At 40.1% G+C, this 15,123-nt stretch overlaps 1 protein-coding gene across 1 annotated transcript in view; it reads left to right on the top strand.

Annotated features, from left to right (window-relative positions):
* The window catches only part of CEP152 (centrosomal protein 152), a 106,686-nt gene that overhangs the window by 34,283 nt on the left and 57,280 nt on the right, over nt 1-15,123 (top strand). Inside the window, exons 10-13 of the mRNA XM_056135373.1 lie at nt 691-838; nt 3,581-3,672; nt 4,755-4,918; nt 13,413-13,617. Of these exons, the coding sequence (XP_055991348.1) occupies nt 691-838; nt 3,581-3,672; nt 4,755-4,918; nt 13,413-13,617 (609 nt within the window). The remainder of the gene's footprint in view (nt 1-690; nt 839-3,580; nt 3,673-4,754; nt 4,919-13,412; nt 13,618-15,123) is intronic.

The following is a 15,123-nucleotide window of genomic DNA, read 5'->3' as shown; positions in this document are numbered from 1 at the left end:
ACATGCAGGTATATACACTCACATTTATCCTTCTGTTTTTGTCATTTATTTAAAACATTATTTTCTTTGCAACTCTCACTATAAGACACCCTATAAGCATTTTTGGAGAGATTATGAAGAGAAATAAAGGGAAACAAGTAAAAGACAGAAGGAGAGAACACAACAGATAAACAAATAAAGTTTAAAACAAGTTCAGAATAGGGAGAAATTATTTTTGGTTGCTCAGAAGAGAGTGAGCTTTTGGCTGTTGAAAATAGTGTGATTTTCCTTTTGTTATCTGTGTATCCTTGCTGCCTGGGGATACAAATTCCAGGGTTCAAATGGCTTGTCTAACTATGTATACAAACACTTCTACTGGCAGTGTACAATGCAAATAGGAATTTGGCACATTTCCTTTGACTTGAATAAAACCTAATTTTAGAATAATAGCTTCTTGTGGCTGTAGAGCAGGAAAGTCCTGGAGGAACGACCCTATTCAACATTTGTCAGCATAATTTCAAAAGAAATAACAACAGATTGAGAAGATGATGACACACCCAAGATCAGGTCCATTTGTTTTCCTGACTTGCAATCCTGTTCACGGTAACCTCACTATAGTAGGAAGGTACCACCATGTAATGGGTTCAGCTATGACTCTGTAGGATGTGAACTAATCATGAAAGTGACTTTTTGAATAATTTCTCTATTTAGGAAAACATTTGCTGTCGCTTGAAAGACCAAGTGAAACAACTGGAAAGGAATCAAGATGCCACCAACTTAGAAAAGACAGAGATTATTAGCAGGTTGACCAGAAGTCTTGAGGAAAGCCAGAAGCAGTGTGCCAACTTGCTGCAGTCAGGTGGGTGCTTGACTGCACTGTTGTCTCCTCAGAAGGCAGTCTACTACACAGACAAAAGATGGCCAGATCAGTGTAAAAATCATATATGCATAAAAGTGTTGGGCATAAAAGTGATAGCACAGGGCAATTGCCTTGCATGTGGCCGAACCAGGTTTGATTCCTCCGTACCTCTTGGAGAGTCTGGCGCGCTACCCAGAGTTTCCTGCCCGCATGGCAGAGCCTGACAAGCTCCCCATGGCATATTCGATATGCCAAAAATGGTAACAAGTCTCACAATGGAGACGTTACTGATGCCTGCTCGAGCAAATTAATGAACAATGGGAGGACAGTACTACAGTGCTACAGTATAAAATTGTAGTGAGTTTTCCTTAGATCACTTGAAAATTATAGGCAAGTATAAAGTGTAAAAAACCAGTGAACCCACTATGCAGGGATTGCTGTTAACATTTAAATTTTTCCCTCAAATGAAATAGATGCACACATAGGCAGTAGAGGCTATATTTTGTAGGGACTCCATTTCTGAAAGTATATAAAGCTAAATGTGCAAGAATAGAAGAGTAACATACGTGTTATGAAGTAGAGTACATCTTTGCTTTCACAACTGAAAGCTAAAAATGGTTGTGAAATCCCATTATATTTGCTTTTCAAGCTTGATCTTTTTTCCCCTTTCTATTTTCTTCTTATGCTTTTAAAGATTTTTTTTTTAAATTGAATAACCATTAGGCAAGCCCTTACAAAGCTATACATGATTAGGTTTTAGTCATACAGTGTTTCAACACTCAACCCTCCATCACTTACGTTTCCCAGCACCAGTATCCCCAGTTTGCCTCCTACACTCCTCATCCACCCCCAGCCTGCCTCAATGGTAGGAGCTTTTCTTCTCTCCTTCCTTCCATCCCTCCCTCCCCCTTCTCTGTCTCTTTCTGTCTCTCTCCTTTTGGGCATTGTGGTTTGCAATACAGATACTGAAAGGTTGTTGTGTATATCCCTTTACATACTTTTAAAATCTTAGTTGTTGTCCAGCGTGATCATTTATAGCTATTATTGTCACACTAGCCCCTTACCTACCCTGTGCCCCTCACACACTGGTGGTTGATTCCAACCATTGACCAGTCCTCCTAATCAGGCTTGATCTTTTATTATACAGTGTTTTGTACAACTTCTTTCATTTTGGGGGGGAAGAGGGCTTTTATGCAGTGCTCAGGAAGTCTGACCCCTGGCAGCAGTTGTTGGCCATTTGGGGTCGTGGCTCTGTATAAGGGCCTGTAGATGCAGTACTGCTTCGCCCTGTGATGTTGGGGTTAGCTGGGCCACCCCAGTATTCAGGGCCCTCTAGGACTATACCAGTGGTATTCAGTGACTTCTAGGATTGCACCCTTCAGAGTTTGATGCATGCAGGGCATGCACCTGAACCCATGTACTGCTTCTCTGACCACTTTCATTTTGTCTCCTGCTTACTATCTAACCACACACCTACCTACGTTTTATTTCATGCTTCAGACTTCTAGAATGATTCCCATGGTATTGAGTATGAGACAGAGGCTTCTTAATTTCAGCAATACCTCTCATTAATTTTCATAAATTATTTTAGAATAAAAGGCAGTAACGTAGTCAATGTTTATACGATTGCTACTGTACTGATTAAACTACCAAGTTTGATAAAATAGGTCACCTTGTAAAAATAGCTCAGTGGTTATCAGCTGGTTTATGAAAGTCACACTGGCATAAGAAGTCAGTTCAGATTGCTCAGACAGTGTGAGGGTTTTATTTCAAAGTTGAAAATACTAAGGTCAAAAACTGTCTTCATATGTGTTTGTGTTTTAAAGGGGGCAGAATTTGGTCCATCATCTTTACTAGGGTTTCTTCTTTTGGTTCTTTTATATATATTTTTTGTATTATATTCAGGGAATTTCTTTTATTGCCATCAAATACTTTGAAAATAGGATTTTTTGTTGTTGTTGTTGTTGAATAATATGCCATTATTCCTTTGCTTAACCATTTCCCAGATGCCGGTTTTTCTTTTTAGGAAACCCAACAAAGTCCTTTGAAATGGAAGGCTAATACATTAAAAATAACCAGGTTACTAAAGTTTCTTCAGGAAGGTCTTCCTTTGTTTCCTTTACATGTGGTGGGTGGAGGTGGTGGAAATGAAACATTTAGAAAGAAATATAAAGCAGCAAGACATCATTTCCTTATGACCCAGTAGAAGTGGGATCCAAAGATGTTTCTCCTTGATTCTCTATGAACTGGAATGTTCAGCTCTAATTAAGGAACTTTTGCTATGTTAAGAATCTGTTGGCACAACGGGTAGGGTGTATGCCTTGCACGCAGCTGACCCAGATTTGATTCCCAGCATCCCATATGGTCTCCTGAGCACCACCAAGGGTAATTCCTGAGTGCATGAGCCAGGAGTAACCCTTTTGTATCGCTGGGTGCGACCCAAAAATGAAAAAAAAAAAAAGAATCTGTTGATGTGACTAAGTTGAACCCAAGCTAGATCATTGTAAATCGTTGGGGCTCATTGTCTTTGACTTCCCAAAGACATATGAGGAGTTTTATTAGATCTTGGAAAGTGTTTTGACCAGATTTCTTGTTTCTGGGTCCCTCTGGCTATTTATCTATATGCTCTTAACGATAATGCATAATATAGCATACCTCTGCCTTCTGGAGCCCTAGTGGTCTATAGTGCTGTACACAGGAGGTACTTGATCCCTTTACGTGTGTTTCATTCTCCCCCCACAGGCTCAGTACAGGAGGTATCTCAGCTCCGTCTGCAGCTGCTTCAAGCACAGAAGTCACTTGCTATGAGTGAAAACATGAACAAAACTTTGCAAGTGAGTGTTACTCAGAGGAGACTCTGGGTCCCTGAACTAGATAATGATAATGGTTGCCTCACCTTTCTGAACTGGACCTTTTCTGAGAGCCGGGTCACTGGATCCAAACAAACCCAGGAGAGTTATGCACAATATCACCCAATATTTTGGCAGTCAAGCATGGGTTGGTCTAACTGCAGGGCTAGAGTCTTGTTCGTATGGCTGCCTGGCTGCCCCTTCTGCTCCAGGTCTACTTCCTCTTATTTTTAGCTCATTCCAGAAGATTATTTTATCTGCAGGTGTGGGGTGTCTTTATTTCCAGTGCTGCTTACACTTTCCACTGAAGGATGAACTTCGGGTATTACTGCTGCTGGCCAACTGAAGGGTTTTTGGCTTACCTGTTTACTCTCTGCTCCGTATTAGTAAGAAAGAAAAAATAAAAATAGGCTGCCATCAGCCTCCCAGCTTAAGGAATGCCCCCCTACCCCCCCAAAAAAGGGACCAGAGAGAGTACAGTGTATAGGGCGCTTGCCTTGAATGTGGTCTATCCAAGTTCACTTCTTGGCATCCCATATAGTCCCCTGAGCACTTGCCAGAAATATCCCCTGAACACTGCCAGGTATGACCCAAACATTTCTCCCCACCATTGTTCCTCCCCCCCAAAAAGAATGCTTTTCACGGAGGACAAAATGTCAGCAAGTTAGGTGTGAGAGAAATTGTTAATATTTGTATCCTCATTTAATTTTCCACTTATTCATTCAGTTTCTTGAAAACATGATTCATTGCTGGCCCTTATAAAGTTATTTTATGTGTGGCCAGGCTTGATACTTGATAGTGCTTCTGTCTGGTGGTATTAGGCTGGCAGTGCTGGGGGTTGGGGATCGTGCAATTCCTGGGCTGGAACCCAGTGCTTCGTGTATACCAAACACGGACTCTGCTATTTGAGCCACATCTCCACCCTTTGAAGTTATATTTTACGCATGCTGGTAAGGTATTGGAAGAAGAGTTTCAAATTTCTCCTGGTTATTAAAATAAAACTTGAAACATAGTGAGGGCAACAAATTCATTTATGTTGGGAAATAATTTTCACTTTTGTCTTTTAGGAAGAAGTAGCACAACTAAAAGATGAAATTTCTCTCTATGAATCTGCTGAAAAACTGGGAATACTTCCGAGCGACTCAGAAGGAGAGCTAAATGTGGAGCTTACTCAATCATATGTGGATTTGGGTATTAAAAAAAACAACTGGAAAAAGTCTAAAGTAAAGAGGTATCAAGAAAACACTTTAATTGCCCACATTTATCATGCTGACTATAATGGAAATAAGTGGCACCAAGTGTGTAATGATGACCTGACTAGGGGATTTTTTTTTTTTTGGCTAGCACTGTGGTCCTCAGGGCTAACTTCTGGCTCTGGACTTAGGGCTCACTCCTGGTGGGGCTCAGGCGGTTCTATGAGATGGAACTAGGGTCAGCTGCAGGAAAGACCGAAGTGCCTTACCCACTTGCTGTATTATCGCTCTGGCCCACTGAGAGTGCGTTCTTGAATGTGGGATAGTAAGTTTCAGTGATTTCTAACAAAATTAGAAATTTTATCTAAAATTAAAAGGTGGGGCTGGAGCAATAGCACAGCAGGTAGGGCGTTTGCCTTGCACGCGGCTGACCCGGGTTCGATTCCCAGCATTCCATATGATCCCCTGAGCACCGCCAGGGATAATTCCTGAGTGCCGAGCCAGGAGTAACCCCTGTGCATTTCCAGGTGTGACCCAAAAAGCAAAAATAAAAAAAAAATTAAATTAAAAGGTAAGAAAGATTAATTTAGTTAATATATGCAAAGTAAATTTTACAACTGAGATTAAGTATCTTCTGTTAAGGTGAGGCCATATTCTGTTATTTATTTATTTATTATATTTTGCCTTTTGGGCCACACCCAGCGACGCTCTGGGGTAACCCCTAGATCTGTACTCAGGAATTATTCCTGGCAGGCTGAGGATACCATATGGGGTTCTAGGGATTAAACCTGGATCAGTTGCCTACAAGGCTAACTCCCTACCTGTTCGACTATCGCTCCAGCCCCAAGGCCATATTCTTTGTAATACTGTATATTGAAACTAAGTACCTAGCATTTATCAGTAGTGCATGAGGAAGTAAGCCTTCATTTTCCCTAGAAGCCATATTATGTGCAGTCTTTAGCTACACTCGTTTTAAAGTAGGGATTACTTTTTATATCAACACTTAGCACAGGTAGTGTGGACATGTGATGGGAGGGAATACTTAATCGTCCTTCCCAGGGACTGGCAGGGGAGGGATGTGGTTTAGGCCTCATAAAATACTTAAAAGATAGGTGAGGAAGAGGCTGTCATTTTAAAGTTCTTGTTAATTTAGAAAGGTGCAAGTTTCTGGAGTTGAGCACAAAAGCGACTCGGGAGCTCTCTCCTCCCAGAGTGAGTTTGCATTTTGTGCAGTCAGGCTGAGAGAGACATATCTGAAACGGCGCTGTGGGCAGGGGGTTATTTTTTGCCTATTCGCTCTGCTGGCCCAGCACAAGAATGAGAAATGTGGGTGTTTGGAAGAGATTGTGTTCAGGCTTAGGAAAGTCTTTCTTTTATATGGGGGAGGGAGAGAGAGTTGGCCACACCAGGCGATGCTTAGGACTTACTCCTGCTCTATGCTTGGCTTCACTCCTGCCCCTGCTTGGGGAACCATATGCCGTGCAGGGCATCAAAGTGGGGACAGCCGCTCTAGCCTGAAAGTCTTTTGTGAATGCATTTGTTTTACAATGCCACCTTTTCATTTTATAGTCTTTTTTTTTCTTTTTGGGTCACACTGGCAATGCACAGGGGTTACTCTTGGCTCTGCACTCGGGTATCACTCCTGTGGGGCTTGGGGAACCCTATTGGATACCCAGGAGTTTGCCCAGGGCAAATGCCCTACCCACTCTCCTATTTATTGCTCTAGCCCATTTTTCTGGTCTGAATTTGCCATCATTACTGTTTGTGAGAGTGATAACTACCCACTGTGTTTTTGTTGCCATGTAGCTAAGTAAAAGTTTAGAAATATATAGACATATCTGGAAAGGTTCACACTTCACATTGGCTTTCAACGTATTTTAAACATTATTATAAGTCTATTTCCAGAGTAGTAGTCGGGGATTCCATAAATTGAAGTCTAAAGTGACACTGTGAAGTAAGATACTAATTCAGTTTAATAAGACTGTGGGTCTGGAGGTCAGTCTTTAGCTACACTCACAGCTACAAATCAGAAAGAAGCAAATGACAGAACTAGGTTATGTGACTTTCTGGCTCTTCTCCTGGGTCCATCTTCCCTTTACAAATCTGTTTGCAGTCAGAGTTATCTGGGAAGCGCATCTGGAGCTGGGTGTTGGGAGAGGTACTGCCATTGCTTCAGCAAGACAGCTCAGCTTTCCAAAGAGGAAACAAGAGGCTGCAACTATGATCCATAGCAGCGTGTCCACAGGCTTGATCCCGAGTAGTTGCAGAATGCCTGCTGTTGGTTAATTAAAGTGAAAGAAGATGAATGTGTGATATAACCAAACGTACTTATGTAGTACATGCCTGTATGTAAAATAGATGTTTGGGGAGCCACTAGGACCACATCCAGTGGTTCTGGTACTGGGCTGGGAGCATTTAGATTAAACTGAGGATCACTCACCTTCTAGGCATATCCTACATATCACTGGAACTGTCACCTGGATTTTATTTTTTAGACAGATTTACATGAGTTTATTTTGTTTTTGTGTTTTCGGATTGCACCCAGTAGTGCTCAGGGCTTACTTCAGTCTCTTCGCTCAGGGATGACTCCTGGCAAGGCTGGAAGGGGCGTTTGTGGTGTCAGGGATAGAACCTGGGCCAGCAGCATGCAGGGCAAGTGCTTTAACCGCTGTATTATTTCTCTGTCCCCCAAGTTTTAAAGTTTTAAAACTTCATCGTAGGCATCTGGAAAGTTTGCTGCTGTGAATGTCTCATTTCCTTTTCAAACCAGATTAATTTGTTCCAAGAAGCTAGTAGAAAGAGCAGCAGATTTGTTTTGAATCATGGTTGTGCCATTTGTCCTTGGGCAAATTTCTTGACTTTTATAAGTCTGTTTTCTTATCAGACTTTTCTGTTAAGTGAATGATACTTTGATGTTTGTATTAATCCTTGAGGATTATAAAGTAAGGATTCGAATAGATAATTACTGTAAGGGAATTTATGCAATATATTCTAGTGCATATTGGTGCTTAATTGTGGCTACTATTATTAATTCACTTTTAATTCAACACATACTTTATAAAAAGCCTTCGATCCTCATCTCAATTTTGGGAAAAATGTTGGATCCATTATTACCGTTTTAGAGTTGTGCAAACCTGAGTTGAAAAGCCAAACTCTTGCCCAAGAAGACAGATTATTAGCAGCAGAACCAAGCTTTTTAATTCAGAAATTTGTTGTTTGTATATCTTCTCTATATTAACATGAAAGTGAAATATTTTTGCCTTAAACTTTCTTTTTATCCCCTTAATTTTAGAGGATTAATATAATGTATATATTTAATCTTTTCAATGGATTTACTTTATCTTCACAGCTACTTAAATGTAGTCTACTTTTACTTACCCCTTTCTATTTAATTAGTACTCAGCCAATATTATTTAATTTTTTTTGAAGTTTATAGAAAATAAACTTGGGGCATCACATCACGATCAGAGTTAAAAGAATGTCATTTCTAGTCATTTGGATCTAGAGTCAGGAAAGCACAGAGAGGGTAGTCAATGAGGCATTTATTGACACATAATAAAGAAGTTTAGCAGATAGTCTGTTCATCCCACCAACCGTTTTGTAGAGAAGAACTGAATTGAGACTCTGAGGAAAAAGAAAAATAATTATTCACAGTTCAAAATGAGAGTAGATTTTGTCTGTTTGTTTTTTGGGCCACACCCAATGATGCTCAGAACTTATTCCTGCCCCTGCATGCAGAGCTCACTCCTGGCGGTACTCTGCACTGCACTGTCCTCCTGTTGTTCATCGGTTTGCTCAAGCAGGCACCAGTGATGTCTCCATCGTGAGACTTGTTGTTACTGTTTTGGCATATCGAATATGCCACGGGAGCTTGCCAGGCTCTGCTGTGAGGGCAGGATACTCTTGGTAGCTTGCCGGGCTCTCCGAGGGACGGAGGAATCAAACCCGGGTCAGCTGCATTGAAGGCAAATGCCCTACCCGCTGTGCTATCGCTCCAGCCCTGGCAGTACTCGGGGGACCTTAAAGGATAACGGGATCAAACTTGGATCGGCTACATGCAAGGCAATGCCCTACCCCCTCTACCATCTCTCCAGGCCCAAGATGAGAGTGGACTTAAGGAAAAAGATCTTACCCTGTCTCTGCATGACTATGGTTCTTAGGACAAGAAGAAGCAGTGCTTTTCCCAGGGTGGAGAATCTTAATTCTTGCTTAACTTGAGTTGCTTTCAAAGCACAGATCAAATAATAGCACAGATCCAAGCTTTTATCCCCAACTTCTGCCTATCTCAAGCTGCTGCCTAGGAAATTTTCAGATTTTGCCTTCAGTGTTCTGTTTCACCTTCATGGCATTTGAGTAGCTAAATGTGCATGCGGCTTGCAGACAGCTTCCCCTTTCCCTTATTATAGTTGGCTGCAAAGCTTGAATAATAAACATTTAACAAGTGGAATGCCTTTTCCCTTTGGTCTTCTCAGCAGGCTTCATAAGGGACTACAGTTTATTTAGATTGAGAGGAACTGACTTAGGGGAGCGAGCCTTCTGTAGGACCAGCCACCACTGCCGACTTTTTCCCTTTTGGGAAAAAAAGAGAAAAATTATTTTAGCAAGCACTTTCTCTGCTCTCTGACTTGGCTTCCTCAAGAAGTACATGCTGTGCTCTTTCTTCCAGGGGTCAGTGTTCAATGAGAAATGCATGGAGGGATGCATAACTTGTTAACTGGACGAAATAATATTTCAGCAAGGTTAAAGTTAATCCAAAATTTCATAACATGGGGAGATGTATTTTATATTAGAATATAATAATAATTGCCAGCATTTCAAATAGGTGATATTCATATAAATTGACATATATATATAGATAGATAGATATGTTGCTGTTATTGATTGGTAGGTTGTGGATTGCAAAGTATGCCTTTTACTATTTTTGGTGGAGATATTTATTTGTTGAGAGATATTTTCTCTGTTTCTCATGGCTTAACGTATTGTGAAATTTCAAGAGTATGGTTTAACACTTCACTTTTATATGTGTTTTGGAATTACTGCCCCTGCCAACAATGTCCCAGTGTCACCCACCACCCCAAAAGACCAATTTACCCATTTCACCCATCTCACTTTCCCTCTGGTAGCCCCTGTATCTCTCACTCAGTCTAGCTTTTTAAAAACTGAATCTTGTAATTAAGCTAGCTTTGTGGGTTTCTACCAGTTTGTTTGCTTAACTGATTTATTCTCTACACATGAGTGGAACCATCCAATAGTTTATTCATAGTCCCCTGAAGATCCAGCCTTCTTCTTCCACATGGCACAATTCATCTTTCTTTCTTTCTTTCTTTCTTTCTTTCTTTCTTTCTTTCTTTCTTTCTTTCCTTCCTTCCTTCCTTCCTTCCTTCCTTCCTTCCTTCCTTCCTTCCTTTCTTTCTTTTAAAGCAGAGTAATATATTAATGCGTATACATACCACAGCTTCTTCATCTAATCTTCTGTTGATGAGCATTTAGTTTGTTTCGTGGTTTTGGCTTTTGTGAATAACGCTACTTATGAACACAGGGATAAAATAACTTTTGAATTAGGGTTTTTATATTTTTCAGATAAATGCCTAGAAGTCATCGCACTGGATTATAGGCTATTTCCATTTTTATTTGGAATCTGCAGGAGTTCCTTTCCTAATTTTTTTTTCAAAAGCAAGCCTATTCATCTTTTCTCTCTGTGTAAATATGTGAACATTCAAATGACATTTTATTTGGAATCACCTGAAACTGAAAAAATGAAAAAATTAAATGCTGCACTTTCTTTTTCTTGGATTAGCTTTTAGAATAATTTTAAATTTACAGAAAAATACAGAAATTTCTAACCAGGATTATACCTACGTTACCATATTAGATTTAGGAATTAAGTTTCCTGTGAATGCTTTTAATTTTCTTTGTTTTTGACATCTGAGTTTTAAGAGCACTGGAAACCCCCTCTGTAGTGAAAGGGTTTTTCTCATGATTATGTGTTTCTCATAGATTTCATGGAGAAAAAGTTCCACTTTTATCACATTATATTCAGGGTATATACTATCACAGTTCTTTCCTTTTTAGGGGGAGTGTTTATTTGGCAGGAGGGGGCTGTACTTGAGGGGCTCAAATGACTACACCTGGCGTGCTGGAGGAGGTTCCTTCTAAAACTACTCTGGGGACTGTGCAGTGCTGGGGATCAAACCTGAGCCTCTGCTGGCTAAGCATTTAGCAACCCTTGGAGCCAGTTCTCCAGCCCCCATTTATTTTCTAAAGTAATACTCTCCTTTATTATGGAATAGTTAGAAAATACCAATTAAGAAAACATAAGAAAATCGGAATCTGCATAATCTGCAGCTCCCATGAAGAAAACCATTACAAATTTGGTATATAACTAAAATCCACATCTCTAGTGTGTTTCTAAAAGAAACAATTTTGGATCTACCATTTTATTGTGTCTTTCAACTTGGTACATTTTTCAGTCTTTCAGTGTCAGTAAATTTTGATATTTAGATTTATAGGTGCATATGGATGAAAATGCTATTTTAATTACTAATGCACTTAAACATTATTATGCATCATGTGATGTTATTGCAAATGTTCTTGTAGTCAAGCCTTTATTCACATCTTTGACCTTTTCTGTAGGATGCGATGGATGTTCTTGCACAGGTGTGCACATATTTGTGGCTTTTTGGTCCCGCAGCCTTACCGTTTGCATTATTACCCACATAATTTGGTAGGGCCTCTCTCTGTAATCCTAGCCAGTGTCGATAGCTATCACTTTTACTGCTTAAAATTTTTATGCAGTAGATCTATCACTCTTTTCCCGTTCCTGATTTCTTGATGGTATTTTTCTAGTATTATTTATAGTTTTATTTTACATTTTGATCTCCTTATAATAAAAAAATAACATATAAAGAGAAGTGCATGAAACTTAAGTGCATAGCTTAAAGAATGATTATAGAGTGAATGCTCACGGAAACACCACCCAAGAAATAAACATTACCAGCAGCTGTCCACATTACTCTTTCCAGTCATAACTTTAAGTCAGTTACCACCTGAACTGTTATGACAATCAGTTTCTGGTTTTTGTTTTGTTTTTTAAGACTTAATTACTCATACCTAAACACTAAATAGGTTGGGTTTGTGTTTATACAAAAAAACCCTAATATATCAGCTTTTTAAAAAAAATCTACAGCTTTATCGAAATAGATTTCAGATACCATAAAGCATAGCCACTGTTTTTTTTTTTAATTGAATCATTATGAGCTACGGTTACAAAATTTTCATGTTTGAGTTTCAGTCACATAGTGATTAAACACCACCCCTCCACCAGTGCACATTTTCTACTACCAGTGTCCCCAGTATCCCCCTACCCTCCCACCCCTGTCTCAACCTTCCCCCGTCTCTATGGCAGACAGTTTCCTTCTTAATCTCTCTGCTTATGGGCATTATGGTTTAAAGCGTAGCCATTTGAAGCGTACAGTTCAGTGGCATTCACAGACTTGTGCAACTATCGCTAAAAACTAATTTTCAAGTATTTCAGCATCGCCTGAAGAAGCTCAAGATCTTCTACGAGTTGTTCCCCATTACTTTTTTTTTTTTTCGCCTCTTAGCATTAGTCTATCTACTTACCTCCCAAAGTTCTATTTTGCCTATTTTGACGGTTGCACATAAGTGAGATCAGGTGATATGTGGTCTTTTTTTGGTTGGTTTCTTTCATTTCATGTAATGACTTTAAAGTTCATCTGTGTTTCATTCCATCTTGCAGTCAAGTAACAATGTGTTACATGATTAAATGGCATTTTGATTATTAACTCATTAGCTGATAGACGTTAATTTAGATGGTTTCTACTTTCTGTTATGGATGTAATGATCACTGTGCAGAAATTTTTGTATGGTCATATGATTTTGTTCCTTATCTGCATAGGTCTAGGAATGCAGTTGCTAAGTTATATGGTAACTGCGTTTAGCAGTTTGCTTATTGAGTGTTCATTACGTGGCAGATACTATGCTGGAAACTTGGCATTTCTTGCCCTGTTAAATTTTCATCATTTTCATTAGATAGCATTGCCACTTTGATACAAAGAAATGGAGAGGAAAAGAGTGTCCTGGCGATCTGTACGGGGCATCTTTGTATATGACACACCTTAAAATTGTTTTTGCAATTCTGTGTATTAACTATACACAGGATTTCACCCAATCTGGTTGCCCCTTTATATATAGTAGTTTTTTATTTTATTTTAATTTTTTAAACATTTACTTTTATTGGAGTTATGGTGAAACACACAGTCACAAAGCTGTTCATGATTGGGTTTCAGTTATGCAATGATCTAATACCCATCCCTTCACCAGCGTTCATTTCCCACCATCAGTGATCCCAGTTTCCTTCCTGCTATCCACCCCCACAGCCTGCCTCTATGGCAGGCACTTTTTTTTCTCTCTCTCTCTCTTTCTCTCCCTCTCTGTCTCTCAGTTTTAAAGGACTAGCTGTACTTGACTTGTAGCTTCATTCAATCTTGACAGTGATCATTTCTCTGTTAGCTCTGTGAAGCAGGAGCATCCCAGTGAAGAGCTTTCCAAAGATGAGGTCATTCTGCAGCTGAAGGCTGAAGTGCGGCATTTGCTGGGGAGCAACTCGGTGAAGCGTCACTTGGTGTCTCAGTTACAGAATGATCTCAAAGACTGTCAGAAGAAAATTGAAGATCTGCAAGGAGCGGAGAAGGAAGGAAAAAGCATGGAGATTGAGGTTTGTCAAGTTTGTATGTACACATAAGCTATTCTTAGAAGGTTCAGTCAAAACAGAATTTCCTGCCCACCCCCATTTTTTGGGGGGGAGGGGTGTGAAGCAAGATGGTTTTTACTACAACTTATTTAGAAAGATGTAAGGGGAGAAAAAGGGAGAAGAGCATGTTCAAGAGAGAACCCAGGCTTCTCCAGAGTGAAATCAGCAAGCAAAGAATCAGAGCCAAGCAAGAGAGATAGGTGTTCAAAGGAGAACACAGGCTTGAAGAGCCATAATTTATGCATTTAAAGTAAAGCCTTATCTTTCAGAGACATTGTATTTTTTTCTCTTCAGAGGAAATTATTTTGGTGTGGGGCAGGAAGTCCCAAGTAGTGCTTAAGGGGTCTGGGGGCTTCATTGACAGTTATTGGCCAACTTGGCCTGTGGTTCAATGTAAGGGGCTAAGATTGCTATGATTGTTATGCTGAACAGGCCACGTGGTGATAGGGACACCGGGGCCACCCCATCCATGCTGGGGACCTCCAGGACCACACATGGCCATGTTGGGGGATCTCCAAAGCTTCATCTGGCAATGCTTGGGGACCTTGTGGTGCTGGGAATTGAACCTGGGTTGGATGCAAGTTTAAAGATGGACATGCCACTAAAAATAATATATTTTCTGGCTGGAGACTTATTACAGTGGTAGGGTGCCTACCCTGCATGTGGCTGACCTGGGTTTGATCCCTAGCACTGCATATGGTCTCCTGAGACCTGCCAAGAGTGATCCCTGAGCACAGTGGATTAAGCCTTAGGATAAAGCCCTGAGAACTGCTGAATGTGGCCCCAAACCCCCCAAATCAAAAACAAACAAAACTCTACAAAGAAAGAAAGATATTTTATCATTATACTTGGCACTTAGGACTGGAGCTACAACATAGTGGGTAGGGTGTTTGCCTTGCACGTGGCTGACCCGGTTTCGATTCTTTTGTCCCTCTTGGAGAGCCTGGCAAGCTACCCAGAGTATCCTACCCGCATGGCAGAGCCTGGCAAGTTCCCCGTGGCATATCCAATATGCCAAAAACAGTAACAAGTCTCACAATGGAGACATTACTGGTGCCCGCTCTAGCAAATTGCTGAACAACAGGGCGACAGTGCTACAGTGCTATATATTTTATTATTATTTGATCAGCTTAAAATGATTATTGAGAGTTTGCATTTGTGTATGTGCTGTAGTTCCTGAAATCTGGTGTGCATTTTTGATTTATGGAACATTTCAAGTCACTGTGACTATATGTAATTAATGGTTAAAATGCCCCAAGTAGAGATCCATAAGGAGATGGGCGTGTTCATCTGTGTAGTAAGATTGACTGAAATGACAAATCCAGTGAACAGGGTTGGGCAAGATTGTAAGACACACTTAGTAAAGTAGTTACAGAGGTAACTTTTGATTTAAATCCATAGTGAAATAAAAAGGGATTATTTTAGTACAAAAAAGGATGTAGCAAATTAGCAACTGTAATTAGGCCATGC

This window comes from Sorex fumeus, unplaced genomic scaffold (genome assembly GCF_029834395.1).
Source record: "Sorex fumeus unplaced genomic scaffold, SorFum_2.1 ptg000111l, whole genome shotgun sequence".
Classification (NCBI taxonomy): domain Eukaryota; kingdom Metazoa; phylum Chordata; class Mammalia; order Eulipotyphla; family Soricidae; genus Sorex; species Sorex fumeus.
This window is presented reverse-complemented; position numbering and strand designations above follow the sequence as displayed.